We start from the raw sequence: 19,863 nt of genomic DNA on the forward strand, positions 1-19,863 counted from the left end.
CTGGAATTTATTCATTATTAATTAAACATACCAGTCTTTTTCCTTCGATTGAAGGTGGTGCCCTAAAACGAGGTAAAATAAGGCTTATTCAGATAGTGAGAACTTTGGGATAAATCCTTATATCTTATCACATCACGCTACGTGTGTCCGCTATAAATATATATTGTTGGTGCCTTGTGTGCCGGCGATATATAATTTGTCTACACATCTTATCATAAAGACACTTAGTTGTTCAGTCCTGAAAACTTAGTTGAATGGAGTTTGGTGGGCATGAAGTGTACAATTTATAAGGTCTTTATGCAGAACAAAAGCATGGAGTTTTAATTTCAGCTTAATCAAATCTCTCATGGAGCATAAACTATCAAAACAAAACAAAAAAACAACACAAAACGGGGCTGAGGCAGTAACCAAGATGCCATAAACAATTCGGGTGAGATTAGACTTTGATAATTTTTTTTATATTTAATCCTTAGTATCAGGAGATCAGTATGTTTCCTGCAGGTGATGGTGATCATTTTCCAGCTGTGGAAAAATTCGAGAGTTTATCAAATGCTGACTTTGATTTAATCATCTTATCATTCATCTTAATCAGTAACATCTGTCTCTTGACACTTCTGATCACTTCGTGGGTAACTCGTGTTCAGGTGTTGATTAAGTTTTGTTTGCATTAGGAACATGTTGCACTGTTTGAAAACTTTATTTTGACCTTAGTTTATTCCTTTGCATGTTGTTAGGAGGTTTTTACATTTTCTGTGCAGTCTGCAGTCCTGAAAACTTAGTTGTTTGTCTTTGGCTGTGTGTGATTACCTTGATTAATAATAAATTGCAATGAAGATCACATTGGACATAGCTAATCAAATGTTGAGTCAGTTATAAGGATCAGTAACAAGGTTCCTCCATCACCTATTCAATATACAAATAAAGACATTTGGCTGCATTAGGTAGGAGGAGGAAATTGGCATACAAGACATTGTTTTGTGTAGTGCCATGTTTGGTATCATACTCAGTCAATAATTACTTACATGTCCAATGTCCTTGAAACAAGGATACGCCTCTAGAATTTTCTTGTGTCTGTCCTCCTCGCGAAAAGAATCAGAGTCAATGAATGCTCTTCTGGCTGCAAATTCCAAATCCAGGAGCTGAGAGATGGACTCACGGTTTGGATTTTTCTTCTTAGACAAGGATTGTAGGGTTCTGTAGTGCTTGGACTGTCAGTGTCTGGAGTGTCAATGCCTGCGGGCATGTTAGCTGAAGGACAGAAATATACATAATTAAATACATGACATTAATTCATAGAAATTAGTAACTTTAGAAAGTATGTGGTAGTAATTAGTTTGAATGCATCTAGTCTCTATTTTGACACAAATTGCAACAGAATGCATAAACCATGCACACATCCCAAGATCACATTGACTGACACTTGTTGAAAATTTGAAATGTCTAGAACTGGTTACATAACCATTTTATATTGTTTTAAAAATCCAATTAAGTTACTTTATTAGTCTTCCAAACAAAAGAAGTGTAAAATATGAACACCACACAACGGTAAATTTGTAAATGCGATGTTGGAACTCACGTCTGGCATTGCTGCCTGAGTCTGGGGTGCTTGTCCCTTCAGAAGGACCGTCTTGAATGCTACTCCCTTGTGAGGAGCGATCCATAATGACTGTTGAGTCAGTTGAACCAAATTCATCTGGGTCATTTAGCAGCTCAGGTTGGCACTTTGGCTCCTTGAGTCGGCACCTCTTTGGATTGGTCTTTTGGGGAGATCTCACATTTTGCAATCTTTTGTATACCTGTGAGTACACAGTAGCCTGTGAAAAAACAAATTCAAATAAATGCTTCAAATATTAAACAAATACCAAACATGCACCTGGATGCATTTGACCTACCCATGCATTCTTGCTGCTCAGGTCTCGGCATGGGGTAGTACAGCACTATTCTCTTTGCCATGGCTGTAACTTCTGGCTTTGACGGGTATCTGTCTCCGTCCCCCGTTGCCCTCAGGATTGCAATCATACTGGTCATTGTGTTTCGGATGAGCCAACATCTGAGGTCCTTCGACATTTGGCAGTTGCTCTCTTCACCTGTCTTTGCCAACTCAAAATATTGTTTTCGGACTTGCTCTAGTTCGGTGTCAGTGTGCAATACATATTCTGGGATGGATAACTTCACAACCTTTTCAGGTGTTGTGTGCTTTGCAGGACATCTTTTCACAGGAGTGGATGTCTGAGGTAGGGGTGACCCATTAATAGAAGTAGAACTGCACGTTGATTTTGAGTCTTCTCTGCCAGTTTCCTATAAAATAAAAGATAATTGAGTATTTGTAAAAGCAACTTTTGATTTATACTGTCTTAACACAAATTGTGATGCAGCATTGACAACTCCACCAAGAATATAACAATAATCATAAATAGTTTGTGTTAATATTCTCCTTTTAGTGATTAAAAAAATATAAATAATTACTAAACAAGCAGAAATGGAATAAACTTACTTAATCAACCGTCGCAAGAAGTTCTCTGGACCCGCAGGTCTTCACGAGACAGAGTGCTCATCATTTCTTCACTTATGTTTGCAGCTGTGACATAATGTAAGACACACATTGCAAGATGAACTAGTGCCATAGCACAGCCAAACTGTACGGAACAGCTGGCTAGGGTCAACTAGTTAGTGCATTAACATAGATAAAGAAATTACATACCTCAGTGGACTATGCATCACCATATCAGAGTGGTGAATTAAACATTATAATCGGTTGTACTTCTCTTAATTCTAAAGCGATTTTAATTCAAATATACAGAATGTATATAGCAATATATAATTTGTAGAAACTCATAAAAGCATAAATCCTAAATAATTTGCATTTTAAGTTGTGGCTATTCAGAAGGTTAATGTTTTAGTATAGAACTGAATAGATCCACTCCCGTAACTGGATTTAATTGAAACAAGAAACCAGTATCATGCTCAATTTATCCCATTTATAATAAAAAACAATTTTATTAAAATCAGTTCAGAATTAAGACTTATGATCGATTTTATAGAGCGGACTGCAAGCCTCAATGCACTTTATATTTGTTTAACCGTAGCTGATCTGAACCTCTCTGATGAAGCAGATTTATTGCCAAGTAGGTTTTTACTTACAAGGGATTTGTCTTGGTGGTACTGGTGTGTATATGACGTAAAAATAAAACAATAACTACGGTAAAAAATTATATTTGACTACATTACCTCTTAAAGTTGACACAGTGACGTCATCAAGTTCGTCCATGCTGTTAACGGTTTTAGCTTAGCAAGTTAGCTTAGGTAACGTTAGCTCGTGCGGGTCTGCAACAAGGTACACAATAAATACACATTGAAACATGGATAACATTTAAAACGTATGTGACTAAAACACATGAGATATTCGATACAACTTAACCTGCAATGAAATACTAATTCAAAACGTCTTGGACGAGGAAGCTTTATTACGCACCTGTTACGTTCCCTCCAATGAGCCTTGTGTTCTGCTCATGTCCAACTTTCAACAGACACGATAAACAAATGCAACGTCTCACTCCTTCGAAAAATAGGTGATTGTATTATGCTCACTTAGATTCTGAATAAAACACGTTGTTTTTCAGAGACGGAAATAGCCATGGAGAGTGCCATCTCTCATTTTCGTTGAATCTTTAATGAGGGCTGCGCAGTAACGTAAAATAGCGGGACAGCCTGCCCACTGCTGAACCATAGACTGATACAATTTCCAAAACAGGGGTTTATGGCAGTAATTAATTTAAAATAAATGAACAACAACTAGTTTCTCAGTGTATTTAGGAATTTATTATACAAAGATAACTAAATAAGAACTTACACATTTAAAAGTAACCGGTAGTTTCTCCCGGGCTGGATATAACGTTGGCTTGCTGCACTCGCCCTGACGTTGGGAACCTTGCTCTTCCAGGATGATTTGGCGTTGTTTCACACTTGAAGGTGTTGCTCCATACGAAATCAAATATGTTTTAAAGCATCTTGTGCTTTCAGGGCTTATGGAGTTAGACACATTCAACAGTGCAATTATTGGTTTCCCTTACTCTCCTTTGGATGCAAGAGATAAGCCTTGCCCCATATCTGTCAATACACTGTCATCAAATGACAATAAACTGAAACAGTCAGCAGGGCAGATGCTGGTTTTGTTAAAGATCATGCCATTTCTTATTGACACTATTGAAGAGAATGAGTACACGCAAATGCTCCTTAAGTTGTTAGAGATAGTCAAAATTCTGTTTTCACCTATTATTGCTCTCCCAACTCTTTCAAGGCTGAAACTTTTAATAGAGCAACATTTGAAAGATTTCAAAGAACTGTTTCCAGATACAAATATTATACCTAAACAGCATTACCTTCTGCATCTTCATTCTCAGATTAAGGCTCTTGGTCCTATGGTGAGGCATATGTGTATGCGTTTTGAGTCAAAGCATTGCTTTTTCAAGCAGTGGGCTTTGAAAAGTAGTTTTAAGAATATTTGTAAGTCTCTTGTGAAGCACAACCAACTATATGAATGTAGTCAGAATGTGCACGAGACACATCCAATTTTTTCAAGTGAAGTTGAAATCGGCCCAGTCTCTTAGGTTAAAAATGTTCAATACGTAGAAGGAAAGATTAAAGACTTCTTAGGAATAGAACACCTTCAACATATAGTTTCGGTAAAGTGGATAATGCAAAATGGAAATAAGTATATAAACTTTGGTTATTTCTAATGTCATCAATAGTACTGCAGAGTTTGGACTCGTGAAAAACCTTCACTGTATTGTTTTGAATGCCAGCCTCTCTCTATAAATGAGTGGAATGATCATTATTTAGCTTATGAGGTAGAAGTTCCCTAACTAGCTCAAGCCAATATTTTTGTGGATGCTGAAAAACTTGTTGATTATACACCATATTATTATTTGAACTTCAATAATAGCAAGTATGTTCCAATGACGTATGATATCACAGACATCAATGAACATTACTCCCTTAATACAAATACTTGAGTCTGTTTTGAGCAGAAATTAATTTTTTTAACCACAAATATTAAGACTTCAGGATAGTGTAAGGACTTCAGGACTTTTTTTTCTGCTCCCAGTATTGACCCATTGGATAAGGCCAGTGTGTATGAGATACTTTAATAAGTTCATGTATGTATTGTATTCGTGTGTAAATGGGGTTTCAGTGTAGTAACATTATGGTATTGTGGTATGATTTGAATAATGTTCAGATCGACTCATGTCTGTTAAATGAGAAATGACTCAAATTCATTTCAAGTCATATGTAAAATGTGGAGATGTTTTTGTAACTGAACATTAAAAAAATATCTTTGGATTTGTGTAGAATTTTATTCCATTTTGTTGAAGTTTAATTTTTATTGAAGGCATAGTTCAATATTCTGGGAATCCCTTGTCTTGTGATCACCATGAGGCAAACAGCAGAGACTCAGAAAGTCATTATCTGATGAGTTTTTGTCACAATCAGTTGAAACTTAAGGCTTTCCTATAAACAAGATATATTTTCTTCAATCAAGTAAATCTAATTCCTGAAACAAGATGATCTTTTGCAAATAACACAGCAGCTTAAAACCTCTTAAAATGTCAAAAAAAGCTTGTTTCATATGACATAAAACTCAAAACAAGATGTTTTCAAGACCTTTTCACTTAACAAGATATTCAAGATGTATTCTCTTAAAACAAGTCCCTATATCTTGCTGAAATGGTACGTGTTAGGCAATTGTGTCTTATATTAAGTGCAATGAGATATTTTGACTAGAAATGAGACAAATATACTTGGTAAGATTTAGATTTTTTCCAGTGCAGTATGTTGTCTCTGTCCATGCGCTTCATTACCAGTCTTTTCTTCCTCCATAGTTCTCACAGTGACCACAGCCATAGTTTCCACAAGCCTGCATGGAGCGATCCTCCTGCAGAGCTATCTTGTTTTGTAATTTATCCATAGCCATAGTTTATTTATCACGGTAAGTGATGTTTTGTTCCTCTCTTTTGGAGTGATTTTGATTAGTTAGCGTTTCATAGAAACCTCCGTTAGTGGAGTGATTCCTGTTCGCCGCCGTTAAAGGTGTGTTTAAGTTTACAGTTAAAGTTTCATAGTGCCTCTGTTTTTTAAGAGTGCATCTTTTGTGTAAATCCGCCTCATCAGGAGAGTGTTTGTTATTGTTCATAGCTTTTCTGTTTTCCTCCTGGCATGGAGAGAACTTTTGTTTGCTAACTGTCATAGCTGCACTCATCCTCAGTCATAGTTAATGATTAGGATTTTCACAGCCTGTTCTTTTGCTCTGTGAGGAGATCCTCAACCTGCCTTGCCTTGCTGTGCTGTGTTTACAAAATAAACCTCTTTGCTTTTGAACTGACCCTGCATCTGTGCCCTGAGTCCGAGGTCCCTGACAGTGATCGTCTCGGGCACATTTCTATAAATTACAGTTCTACGCTGATGCACCAAACGTATTACCTGACCGACCAATCATAGCGAATTACGGGCAGTGACGTGCTTTCTTACCCGCCTCCTTGTTTGTGTGTGTGTGTAGGGGTCGCGATAGTTATTAGGCTAGTAGTTTCATTGTTAATTCTGCGACTAAAGCCACTATAACCAAAATGTATATTAACTTTGTTCCTATGATGGATTTTCTTTTCTGCATTGTAAAAATAAACCAAGTCAATTATCAAATTTATCAGCAAGGAAGGCACAGAGACAACACCTGGCACGGTTCCAGAGTCATTAAACAGCAACACAGGTACAGACATAGCAGAATCCACAGAGGTCTGGCTGTTGACACTTTTTAATTCATTTCAAGTCTGAGTTACTTACTGACAAGCTGTTTGACTTGTATTTATTAATTTTACAATGATTTATTGATCTAATATTTTCAGTTATTTGTCATAATAATAGCAATTATTATGGTAAATGGCTTTTGTCACTGACATTTTTTAATGGACATGCCATTGGTGTGTATTTACAGGAGAGAGGGGGCCTCAAACAAAACTTCCATAAAGCCTACAGGAAAAATTACGATTTAATTGTTTAACATGTCATGTTTCATAGTATAAAATTTCATGTGCCAGTTACAAGTTTGTTATTATGCGACCAGGTTGTTATTAATATCATGAGTGCTTACAAGCCGTAAGGAATGTGACAATTGATTTTTATTAAAAACGGCTGCAGCTGTGGGTACAACCTAAATCAGTAATGAGATAAGGAGGGATTTCTACAGCTTCAACTCCATCAGGTGAAATATGGTTGCTGCAACCTCCTCGGGTGAAATAAAGCTGAAGCAACACCCCTGTTCATGTTATAAGAAGCTATCTCAGAGGACTGCCCCTCTGAAAAGGAAGATGATCAGTCAGAAGAGGTTGGCTCCTTGGTATAATTCACAGCTGCTTGCGTTAAAGCAGACTGCAAGAAAGCTGGAGAGACAGTGGCGTTCCTCTAATTTAGAAGAGTCTCAATTAGTCTGGAAAGATAGTTTAATAACTTTTAGAAAGCCCTTCGTAAAGCTAGAACTGCTTATTATTCAGCCTTAATTGAAGAGAATAAGAATAATCCCAGGCTTCTTTTCAGAACTGTAGCCAGACTAAATAAGAGTCTGAGCTCTGTTGAGCCATGTATTCCTTTAACTCTCAGTAGTGATAAAGTAATGAAAAACCTACTCTTGATCCAGGAGTGTTAGCTAATTATCGACCTATATCCACTCCCGCTTTTTTGGTCTAAAGTTCTTGAAAAAATAGTTGCAGCCCACCTTGTGATCATTTACATAGAAATAATCTGTTTGAAGAGTTTCAGTCAGGATTCAGAGTGCATCATAGCACAGAAACAGCACTGGTGAAAGTTACCAATTATCTCCTCTTAGCCTCTGATAGCGGACTTGTGTCTGTGCTTGTCCTGTTGGATCTCAGTGCTGCATTTGATACACAGCATTCTGTTACAGAGACTTGAACATGTTATTGGGATTAAAGGAACTGCATTAGACTGGTTTAAGTCATATTTATCTGATAGATTCCAGTTTGTTCTTGTAAATGAAGAATCTTTCTCGCACACCAGAATAAGTTCCACAAGGTTCTGTGCTTGCACTGATTCTTTCACGTTATACATGCACTTCCATTAGGTAACATTATTAGACAGCATGGCATACATTTATTTTTATTGTAATTTTTACCAGAATTTATCATTTGACTCGCATATAAAACTGGTTTCTAGGACTGCCTTCTTTCACCTCCATAATATTGCCAAAATCAGGAACATCTTGTTTCAGAGTGATGCAGTAAAACTAGTCCATGCATTTGTTACTTCAAGATGTGACTACTACAATTCTTTATTATTTGGCTGTCCCACAAATTCATTGACAAGCCTCCAGCTGATCCAAAATGCTGCATATTACAACTCAAACTTCTTCACATTTTAATTTTATTATATTAGCTCTTTTTGAAGGTCTCATATAATCTAGTCTGTCTTTCCCTTTTCTTTACAGTTGATAGTCACAAATGAATTACTACTCAAAATGCATGGGTTAAGATCAAAATGTCACCTTTATAGGCAGCATTTCTCATGTATGGCTATTTATATATACGTTTTTAAACAACAGTTTTTCTCTGTGAAAGACACTAAGCACTGTGTATATATGATAGTAGCTGCTAAATCAGTGTCAAGTTGTTGCTGTATTAATTAAGCAGGACAATTGCACTTTAAACTAGCCTATTTTTGATTATATAATTTCATTCCATCTGTTTGTCCTTTTACTTTTCTGGCATTGGACTCAAATCCTCTTCTTCATCCTCCTCTTCTTCTAAACAACCTCTCATTTGGCCCCAAAGTGGAGCCAGTCTGCCCTCTGTTGTCACACCCATTGGCTGAATTATTTGGTCTCTAGAGAGAGAAGAGAGATTAGTTATGTATAACTGAATAAATAAATAAGAGAGTGTTTGGTTTACATTATAGTGTAATACTATATCAACAGATTCACCGTGACAGTTTGTTGATTATGCTGATGAGACGACGTGCCTCCTCCTCCTTCTCTTCCTCTGTCATGCCCTCCATTGGATCAGGCTGCTCTGCTTCCATCCGTCCAGTCACCAGGTTAATTTTAGCTTTGGCCTCTCGATACTCCTCTGTTTCTGAGTCTGAGTCACTGGAGTAGTACGAGGCATACTTGATATTACCTGAGTTCCTTCTTCCATTTAGTAGTCCCCGAGCTGCCAACAGCCCTGCAGCATTGCCATAGCCCGTATATTTGACAAATCGGCTGACTGTGAAGGGGCACAACATGAGAACTACAGTTTGTTAATCTATATATGTTGTCATTTAAGGTTTTTCAGCTATGCTTCAAAAGGCTACTTCAAGATTTACAAGTTAATAGCTGTGTTTAATTGGTTTTACGCCAACGTTTCACATTTCTAAAATACCATATGATTATGTCATAAGCACTTCAGTTCCTATGGAAGGCCTTAGAATGGTACATAAAGTTTGTGAACTCTTCAGGATTTTCTGTATTAACTCAAAACGTGATCTGTACAGAGAGCAAATAAAGAGATCTAGTTATTTAAACAAGAGAAAAACAGGTTGTTTTTATCATTGAAAATGAATCCTACATATTTATGAGTTGAAGAATCAACCCTTGCTTGCAAAAATAGAAATCAATTTTACATCTTATGGCAGCAATGTGTTATATTAGTAATATGGGACAGAGGCAGTAAAACATTGGAAATGGGTATTTATTATATGAAAAAGTTATCACTTTCTTAGTGGATTATTGTGTCTACCACTGGTGAAATCATGACCATTAGGCATGACAAATTTTTGCCTGCTAGAGGTTTTTCGTGGGTTCCTTTGTCACCTTGTGGGTTATTATATTTTTTGCTCTGAGTGATTTGTGTTTGCCACATATGAAGAGGGTAATGATCATTTTCATCTCCTTCATTTGTCATTAGTCTGTTGGAATTTTAATTATTGAATCCAGATATGGTTTGGGAAACTTTTCCTGTCTGATGAGCAGCAACAATTATCTTTCAAAAGTCCTGGGTAGTTTCCTTTTTTGTGCTATGCTTCCTTTCTGCAAAGTCTTGTGAAGATCACTCATTGAGAGATTCATCATATTCAGAAGGGAATTATTAAGTAAAAGTAACTTTTTTCTGTGTTTGAGGACATTTATTTAGGTGTCTGAAGTCACTACCAACCCCAAAACACAGAAAGAACTTAACCCTGTCACTTTGTTTTCATCCCCCTAGGTTGGAAAATATCTCACTTAACGAGCCATTCAGATTTTCAGTGTAAATTTATGTCACTTCTCAAGCTCACTCCACATCCTCTGCTAAGCCTGGATGCCCTTGCATCCAAGCTGCTAGAACTAAGAAACCAGCTTTGCTTGGAGATGTTCTGTTGTCATCTGTGCTGAGGAGCATACATCTTGCATTTACCTCTAGCCTCAGAGGACATTAGAGCCTTGTAGATAAACTATATTTGAGAGTATTATTCCATCAAGAGTTGGCAAAAGACAGCATATTTTCAGTTATTATTTTTCGTCTGACTGTTTTAACAACTTGGCCAGTTCAATGCTGGTCTTGCAAAGAAACTGTGCTACAAGCATGACTCAGTTCCAACTCTCAGAGCTTAAACCTCAGACGAGGGCAAAGTGAGCAGTGGCTAACATTACCAGTTTAGGTAATGAAGAGGACCAACGCCAACTTCTATTAGTGTTACTTATGAAAGAAAAATTTACTTTTTTTTTTACATTGTTAAGTGAACGCTTTCTAGCTAAGCGGTTATGTTGTGTAATTCAGACAACTGTGTGTTTAAGGTGTGTTTTTGACACAATACTGGTTCTTCTCTCTTGTTGTTACATTGAAGGCTGTGTACTGCTCTTGCTGTTGGAATATACATTATTGGCATGTTTCTGAAAAATATGTAGGTATCCAAGTCCAATTATTTAGGGAGTACCCAACATTCTTAAATACGATACTAATGGTACACAAGCATTACTATAAATTACACTGTGTACATCTCCAGCTTGGTTCAGTACTGTTGATGAGAAATCATTGTTTACTTGCATCTGTTGCTGACTTACAGTGCAACACTGCTAAACAATATCACTCTCAGATCAACAAAGTAAAAGTCAAAGTATGTCACCTTAAAAAAAAGGACGAGAACTGACACATAATTGACTTCCCATTGATTGAAAAACACCTGATTCTTCTTTCAGTTTAACAGCTTAGTCTTCAATCTTTTGAACCTCATGTACTGTATATGTAATATTATCTTGCTTATCTTGCTCAATGAATAAATAACAAGTTTTAGTTTTTTTTATTATTGTTAAGTGGATCATTTATAACCGCTCTTAAGACTTTGGAAATTATATTTTAATTATATCCTGGGTCATGTATATACAAAAAAATGAAAGTTCCAAGCATCTTTTGAGAGGGAGGACTACTGACTCCATTTAGATCTTCATCTTTTCCGTGAAAAAATAGTTCACAAGGGTTAAGCCATGCAACTAAATTATCTGTTGAACTATGAGCGCACCATTTTCTTTACAGAGCACAAACAGAAGCTCAGCAGCACAGTCCTTTACATCTGTGTCAACGTGGGTCATCAGGCGGACCAGCTTGCCTCTGAGCATGTCATCATGCTCAGGTCGGATGGCAACATCCCTCAGTGGAGGTAAGATCTAGGCCAAAAGTTGAGGTCAGTTGAAAACATTAATCCTGTCTCCAATGTAAAAGTATTTTTCCAAGAATCTCTCTAATCATTCATTCATTCATTCATGTCTAATACCCATTAATCCTAGTCAGTGTTGCAAGGGGCTGGAACCTTACCTAGCTGCCATCAGGCAAGAGGCAGTGCACACTGTACAAGTCATAGTCCATTGCAGAGCCAACAAAAATGCATCAAGCATTCATGCTTGCACTCACGCCTATGGTGAATTTTGAATCACCAATTAACCTACCATGCACGTTTTTCGACTGTGAGGAATACGAAGCACCTGAAGAGAACCCATTCATGCTCAAGGAGAACATGCTCATTTCACACAGAAAGGCCCCAGATTTGAACCTACTTGCTGTGAGGTGACAGTGCCATCCAACCACATCACTGTGCAGCCCAAGAAACCATTTAATATTAACATTTAAAATAAATAATGTACTCCCCCAAAAAAATCTATATCCATATAATCGTAAGCATAGCATAAGCAATTAAGCTCTTCTACATAACCAAACATGGTTTGCTCAAGCATGCATAAGACATATTGTCTCTCTCATTTTCTTACTAACAATCCAAAAAATGCCCCCCATATCTTAATGTGTATGACAGTATGAATTAATATAGAAATATCCAAAGATGTCTGATCGCTACATTCAGGACTGAAATCCTGATTCTGGTCCATAGCTGAGTTTGTTATTTGTTCTTGAGTTGAGTTTTGTTGAAAATTAATTCATATTTGCATTGAACTTCAAATGTAACAGCTCTCAGAATAATGATGCTGCTATGACTGAAATAGAAGCTTCAATGTTTGTAGCACACCTCTGAGGAGACAAGAGTATTTCTGATGCAGGGGCTCCACTCATGACACAAACAACATTTGGTACAAAAAGGAATAAGGATAAAATATTTCACCTTTTGCCGTAAATAGTGCCGTGTCGCCCTGTGTACTCGCGAACTCTCGGTCAATAAATTCAGTACAGGTGTTAGTTTCTCTTTCAGCTTCTGACCCTGTGAATATTTAAGCAATTTTATATTTCACATGTTAATATAACGACAAAACTCAAAAAAATAAATGGATAAACAATTATTTACTAGTAATTTATCTCAGAATTTTAGATGTTTCGATATAGACCTTGAGATGAATATTGTGCAGATCTGCAAAAAGAGGCAATCTTGTTTGCACTGGTTTCTGAAGTCTTTTATGATTTTTAATTCTAGAAGTCTACCCCTACATCCTATTTAGATTCCCTTTTGTGTGATTACCTCTCCCTCTTATTGACTACACCTGTGTCTCATTGTCTCTCTCTCCTCATGTATTTAAGCTGTGTTTTCTTTCCCTTCAGATCGTTTTGTCAGTGTCTGTCAGCGTTCCAGCATCGATCCTTTGTGAGTGTTTCTGGTAAATGATTCTTTCTTGTTTTTTTTTGTCCCCGATTTTTGTCTAGCATTTCTGGTACCTCGACTCTGTGATTTGGATTTACTAATTATGACCCATGAACTGACTAAATGGCTCTTCGACTATATTTTTGAGCCCAACCTGTCTGATCATGATGGTATCATTTGGTAGTGATATTCTTAAACAAAATCTTAAGAGGCAATACAGTGAAACTGAACTTGTTTTTGTTCATATTTTGTGAGGGTAATTCTTATCAGCCGAATATGTTTCATATTTCAAAGAACAAATATCTTATATTATTAAGACGTCTTTGCTGAGGGTGATTTGATATTTTTCTTAGTTTGTTTATGGATCATGGCGTTTTCAATACTACTTTATTTATGCCATATTAAAACAATTATTATATTTGCATTGTAAGATGTAGGAAGACAAAATAGTTTTTATGGAGCTGAAATATTGTGGTTGTATTAATCTCCTTTTTAAAAAGTGCAACTGCATTTGATTTTGATGTGTTTATTTTAGAATAATTTATTTAAAAATTTAAAGATGTTACTAATGACAAATTTCTGACATCAGTAATTTTCAAAGTAAACCGATCCTGCTTATCTTTAAAGTACACAGAATAAATCAGGTAATAGAAAAAAAAAGGGACATAAGAATTTTTGCAATATTTGACCATTCAGATAATAATTCCACCTCTGTTTAACATCTTATATACACTTGCCTTGTTCAGGCGTCTGTCCATCAACAACAGCATTGCATGGACACAGTCCATGTTGACTCCCTCACACTTATGGTTTGCCCGGTCCACAGAGACAGACAGCAGGACATCCAGACAGGTCAGTGGCAGTGCTGACAGGATGTTCACTGTGTGTCTGTGAAAAAAAATGCCTTTTTGGGCCTTTTTTTATTTTTATTTTTTAGGAACATTATCTTAGTCATCAACATTACCATCTTCATCTAATTTTAGGCCCACTCTATTACAAGTGGAAACCTTGTCCATTTACTTTTTTTAAATAGTTGTCTTATTTCTAAAGCTAAAAACATAGTTCTCTGACCCTTGAAGTTCCTCCATTGTGTCTTCTCTATCACACGACAGCAACAGACAGCAGCGCAGAACTGCTGCTAGGTGGCGATACAGAGCAGCTTCTTCCTGCCAAGGACACAATATTGTTTTATTAGTCATGGTTAACAGTACTTTGTGTAATGTTTAACATGGCACTAGAATAGCTTGGTCAAGTCTGAGTACCGTAATTTACCCTGATAATGTTATTAATGTATCAATTTGATTCTATCTTTGTTAATTTTTTCCACTGGTCACCCAGATAAATGGAAAGCTCCACACTAAAAAAGTATGGGGGGCAGCGCAGCACTCATGAGAGCTCAAAATATTATGAGGCCAAAAAGGAGGGATTTAAAAAAAGGGATTACTCCAGTTTTGGGCTAATGTTAGGCCCTCAAAAGGATTCTCTGAAAGAGGAAATGTTATTTGACTGTAGGAGTCAGATTCGGAAGGAGTGATATAAATTCATAAAGTCATAGAGCAGTACCGTACTTTCCGGACTATTAGCCGCACCTGAATATAAGCCGCAGAAGCTAAATTGCATTATTTGTACATATACAAGCCGCACCTGACTATAAGCCGCAGGTTTTTTATGTTTAATTACCATATGGTTCGTGCACAGAGGGGATTGTTGGGAAAGAGGCAACTGTTTGGGGAAGCTTCTATTTATTAACATTTCAACACAAGTTGCATAACGTTTTCAACCATTTAGTGCAATAGTAGCTACAGAACATATAAAGCTACAACAACAAATAAAGTGCCTGTAACACGACAGTAAGTCTAAATTGCAGTAACACGGCTGCTTAAAATATACGGTTATCAGCCTACCAGAAAAGTTATTACCGTAATCCTCCTCTTCATCAACATCATCAACAAATAAAGTGCCTGTAACACGACAGTAAACCTAAAATTGCAGTAACATGGCTGCTTAAAAAAAACGGTTATCAGCCTACCAGAAAAGTTATTACCGTAATCCTCCTCTTCATCAACATCATCAACAAATAAAGTGCCTGTAACACGACAGTAAACCTAAAATTGCAGTAACACGGCTGCTTAAAAAAAACGGTTATCAGCCTACCAGAAAAGTTATTACCGTAACCCTCTTCATCTTTGGTGAAGTACACAGCTGTAACCAGAAAAGTCAAGTCATTAATCCTCATCTTCGTCTTCTTCCTCCGTACTAAAACCACAAAATTCCTCATCTTCAGTGTCGGAAACAAATAGGTTCAGGGCTTCGTCAGCCACTCTCCCCTCTCTTTCGATGTCGCTCTCAAAACCAACGAACTCCTCTTCGTCACTGTCGGAATCGAACAGCCTCTGAAAGGCCTCGGGTGTGGCGGCGTCCTCTTCTCCATCACGCAGCAGTCCAGCCTTTCTGAACCTGTTGGTGATTGTGGATTTTTTTACACTCCTCCATGCCATCAGGATCCACTCGCAAACTTGTGCGAAGGTGGCTTTTCTCATGCGACCCGTTTTGGTGAACGATTTATCACCCTTCGTCATCCACGCCTCCCACTGAACGCGTAGTGCCACTTTGAACGCACGATTGACACTGATGTTGAGTGGCTGCAGATGCTTCGTTGTGCCCCCAGGAATCAAAGCTGGAACAGAGTTTGTGCTCTTGATGGCTGCTTTAACCGAATCTGTTATATGCGCCCTCATACTGTCCAAAACTAGCAAAGCTTTTTTTTGCCGAAAGTATCCTCCAGGGCGTTTGACGTAGCACTCATTCAGCCACTCCTTCATTACGCTTTCCATCATCCACCCTTTCTTGTTGACTTTAAAGGAGATGGCGTTTGGGATCTTTTCTTTTGGCATTGTAGTCCTCTTAAAAATCACCATTGGCGGAAGCTTCACTCCAGATGCTGTGCAGCCAAGAACACAAGTGAAATGTGTTCGCTCGTGTCCAGTGGTTCTCAACGTGACGGACGATTCACCTTTCTTGTTAACAGTCCGAGTGAGAGGCAGGTCAAATGTTAATGGCACTTCATCCATATTTATGATCTGGTCCGGTCCGATGGAGTATTCCTCTTTCTTTGTGTGAATTCGCCAAAGTTTGTTATTTTTTCCTGGTAGTCGGGAGGGAGTTGCTGCCACACAGTCGTCCGCGCCCTGATGGACAGTCCCTTTCGCTTCATAAATCGGAAACACCAGGATGGTCCACCTCTAAAATGTTCAATTTTCATTTCGGTGGCGACTGCTTTGGCCTTCAGTCGGATCTGCACGGTGGAAACACCTCGGCCGTCTGTTCTTTGTGTGTTCACCCAATCTTCGCGAACGTCTTCAAGTTCAGGCCATTTGCTTTTGTGACCTCTGAAAGCTTTTTTTTACTTTTTGCATTGAGACAATTCTTCCTGCTGGCGTCTCCAACGTCTCACCATTGACTTGATTCCAAGGTTACGTGCAGCGGTTCTATTTCCTTCGTTTACTGCTAAATTGACTGCCTTTAACTTAAAAGCTGCATCATATGCATTTCTACGTTTGTTTTCCATAATGAGGGTGTCTCACAAACTGTCTTGCGCTCGCAATGGCCGTCTTTCTCGCTGTCGTTCTGTCTCGTACCACTCCGGTAGAAGTCTGCTTCCGGAGGACCTCCGCGTTCCAGTGCGCGCGGCTACTTGTGTGTTGAAGCAAATGTGACGTCAACATGGTGGATGGTAAAATCCATAGATTTAGGTATCCCCCTAGTGGCCGTTAGCTGTAAAAATCCATAGATAAGCCGCACTGTTATATAAGCCGCAGGGTCGAAAAATGGGGAAAAAATGGGGAAAAAGTCGCGGCTTATAGTCCGAAAAATACGGTATATTTAGTTTACTTTTTCCAGGGACATTGGAGAGAAGATATGAAATATTACCCATTCAACTTGCCTATAGTAATTAGCTTTGGGTCATGAGCAATGAGGGCAGGGATACAAGCTGCTAGAACAAGCATAAACTTACTGAAGGATTTTAAAGGAGACATCCAAACCAAATGCATGAAACCCCCTACTCCTTCCAAACTCTCATTAAGAAATATACCATTCATGTCCATCTGAGAGAAGACCACAGGGCAGAGGCAGAAATTGCAAGGGAATACAAAGCAAATCTTTTCAACAAACAGCTGAAAGAAAATAGGAAGACTACGTCATTTATCACATTTATGCTCTAACTCACATGAAGAGTACTATATGACTGAATGTAGTAAATGTTTTTTTTTTTTTTAACCATCATTGTGGTTTTGCAAAAAACTAACAAATTACCAAATTTCTTTAATTTCACAAGAAGCTTATGGGCCCTAAGTGGCACATAACGTCAAGTATAACTATAAAAAGATATAAATATAAGTATAAAAAGATGTTCCATTAGTTTCTCTAATCCAGCTAAACAGTGATTAAGTTCTTAACAATGTTCAGAGGTGTAAACAGGAGCTGAATAGGCAAATAAGAAGAAAAAAGTTAATTCATAAATTAGTTAATCATATAAAAAGTAGATTTGTGAGCCAACAATTAAATGTATGTTTTCACCTCATCTGGCTCCTGTTTGTGGAACCTGTGAGTTATGTTGAAAAGTGTCTTGAGGAGCTCAATGATGTCTTGCAACGTCTCTTTGGATATGGGTGGGGCTCTGCTGTCAAAAATGACCTCATACCCCTCACCCCACCTCACAGCCAGGCACTGCTCCAAAGCTTTGGTTAGCACTGATACTCCATGCTCCTGATGGAGACAAATAAACCACTGAGCTTTGAAGATGATGTAACAACACTTTTTTAATGCAATTCATGGTTTGGAAGATATTACAAAATATATATATATATATATATCAGAAAATTTTGTCTTGTCAGATTAATGCACAGGACCATACGTACAGTCTCTATTATGATTGATATGTTTTAGTAATCATAAATAATATAAATTATGGTGTTAAACTCTAGTTAATAAAGTTTATAGGCTTTTTGTTGAAGCTTTGTAGATTTTCTCACAATAGATTTTCTCACAATAAAGTAAACAATCAGTTTCATCATTATATTCTTTAAGATTGTAATGTGGTACATAGAATCTTGTGCATTTCAATCGAACAGAAGACAATTTTGGAACTATAGGTTTTGTTTTTCAAAATAAAATCTTTATTTAGGTAAACGGCACTTACCTGCTGTAGTTGCAGTCTGAGCTCAGGCCTCAGTGCTGTCAGTAAGAAAAGCAGCCTCAACTTGTAAAACTGGTCACTGGATGGCACCCTCCTCCAGATCCCCTGCTTCAGACTGTCCCACAATCCTTGCAAAAGCCTTCCATGGAAACAGGAATAAAATTAAAAGTGAGTTCAGGGATTGCTTAGCAGCTGGCAAGCGTTATTCATAACCCATCTCTATTTTGTTTATGTACATATATAATTTGTTTGAAGCAGGAAAAATTGAGAAATATTTCTGCCATAATTACAGAAATGTTTTTCTTTGAATATTCATAATGTTCTATATAGGTGCAAAAATATGCATTTATAGCAAAATAATCAATTAATTGCCAGTTATGTCATTCAGTTATAGATAACTGTTCAGGAAGTGTCAGTGAACCAATTTAGAAAATTGATTATTCATTATAATTCATATGTGTTGACTGTAAATAAAAACTACCTCTCAACGTCCTGTAAAATTCACAAAAGAGAAGGGAATATTCTATTTTTTTTTTTTTTGCTGTTAGTTTTATTATAAAAAAAAAATAAAAAAAAGATGTAGTCAAGACTTTTAAACGGAACACTTTTGTTTCACTTTTGTGGCACTCAATGATATGGAACAGCAAAAAAGACAATGCTTTGTGTAATATACACTATATTGCCAAAACTATTCACTCACCATCCAAATAATTCAATTCAAGTGTTCCAATCACTTCCATAGCCACAGGTGTATAAATTCAAGCACCTCGGCATGCAGACTGCTACTACAAACATTTGTGAAAGAATGGGTCGCTCTCAGAAGCTCAGTGAATTCCAACGTTGTACCGTGATAGGATTTCCTCACAACTAAATATTCCACAGTCAGCTGTTAGTGGTATTATAACAAAGCGGAAGTGGTTGGGGAAAAAGCAGTAACTCAGCCACGAAGTGGTAGGCTACGTAAAATAACAGCGCGGGGTCAGCGGATGCTGAGGAGCATAGTGCGCAGAGGTCACCAACTTTCTGTCAATCACTACAGACCTCCAAACTTCATGTGGCCTTCAGATTAGCTCAAGAACAGTGTGTAGAGAGCTTCATTAAATGGGTTTCCATGGCCAAGCAGCTGCATCCAAGCCATACATCACCAAGTGCAATGCAAAGCATCGGATGCAGTGGTGTAAAGCATGCCGCCACTGGACTCTAGAGCAGTGGAGACGCGTTCTCCGGAGGGACGAATCACGCTTCTCCATCTGTCAATCTGATGGACAAGTCTGGGTTTGGCGGTTGCCAGAGGAACGGTACTTGTCTGACTGCAAGCATGAAGTTTTGTGGAGGGGGGATTATGGTGTGGGGTTGTTTTTCAGGAGCTGAGTTTGCCCCCTTTGTTCCAGTGCTGAATGCTTCAGCATACCAAGGGAATTTCATACTCCCAACTTTGTGGAAACATTTTGAGGCTGGCCCCTTAATGTTCCAACATGAATGTGCACAAAGCAAGGTCCACAAAGACATGGTTGAGTGAGTTTGGTCTGGAAGAACTTGACTGGCCTGCACATATTCCTGACCTCAACCCG

The 19,863-nt window shown here is 37.8% G+C and overlaps 1 protein-coding gene across 1 annotated transcript in view; it reads right to left on the reverse strand.

Moving 5' to 3' along the window:
* Nucleotides 1-8,979: 8,979 nt before the first annotated feature.
* The window catches only part of LOC140273441 (chaperone Ric-8A-like), a 15,553-nt gene continuing 4,669 nt past the window's right edge, over nt 8,980-19,863 (reverse strand). Inside the window, exons 5-11 of the mRNA XM_072369002.1 lie at nt 18,296-18,431; nt 17,674-17,862; nt 14,167-14,261; nt 13,833-13,983; nt 12,625-12,720; nt 11,536-11,680; nt 8,980-9,266 (exon numbers count right to left, since the gene is read on the reverse strand). Of these exons, the coding sequence (XP_072225103.1) occupies nt 8,980-9,266; nt 11,536-11,680; nt 12,625-12,720; nt 13,833-13,983; nt 14,167-14,261; nt 17,674-17,862; nt 18,296-18,431 (1,099 nt within the window). The remainder of the gene's footprint in view (nt 9,267-11,535; nt 11,681-12,624; nt 12,721-13,832; nt 13,984-14,166; nt 14,262-17,673; nt 17,863-18,295; nt 18,432-19,863) is intronic.

Source organism: Leuresthes tenuis, unplaced genomic scaffold (assembly GCF_036924035.1).
Source record: "Leuresthes tenuis unplaced genomic scaffold, fLeuTen1.0.hap1 SCAF_17, whole genome shotgun sequence".
NCBI classification, from domain to species: Eukaryota; Metazoa; Chordata; class Actinopteri; order Atheriniformes; family Atherinopsidae; genus Leuresthes; species Leuresthes tenuis.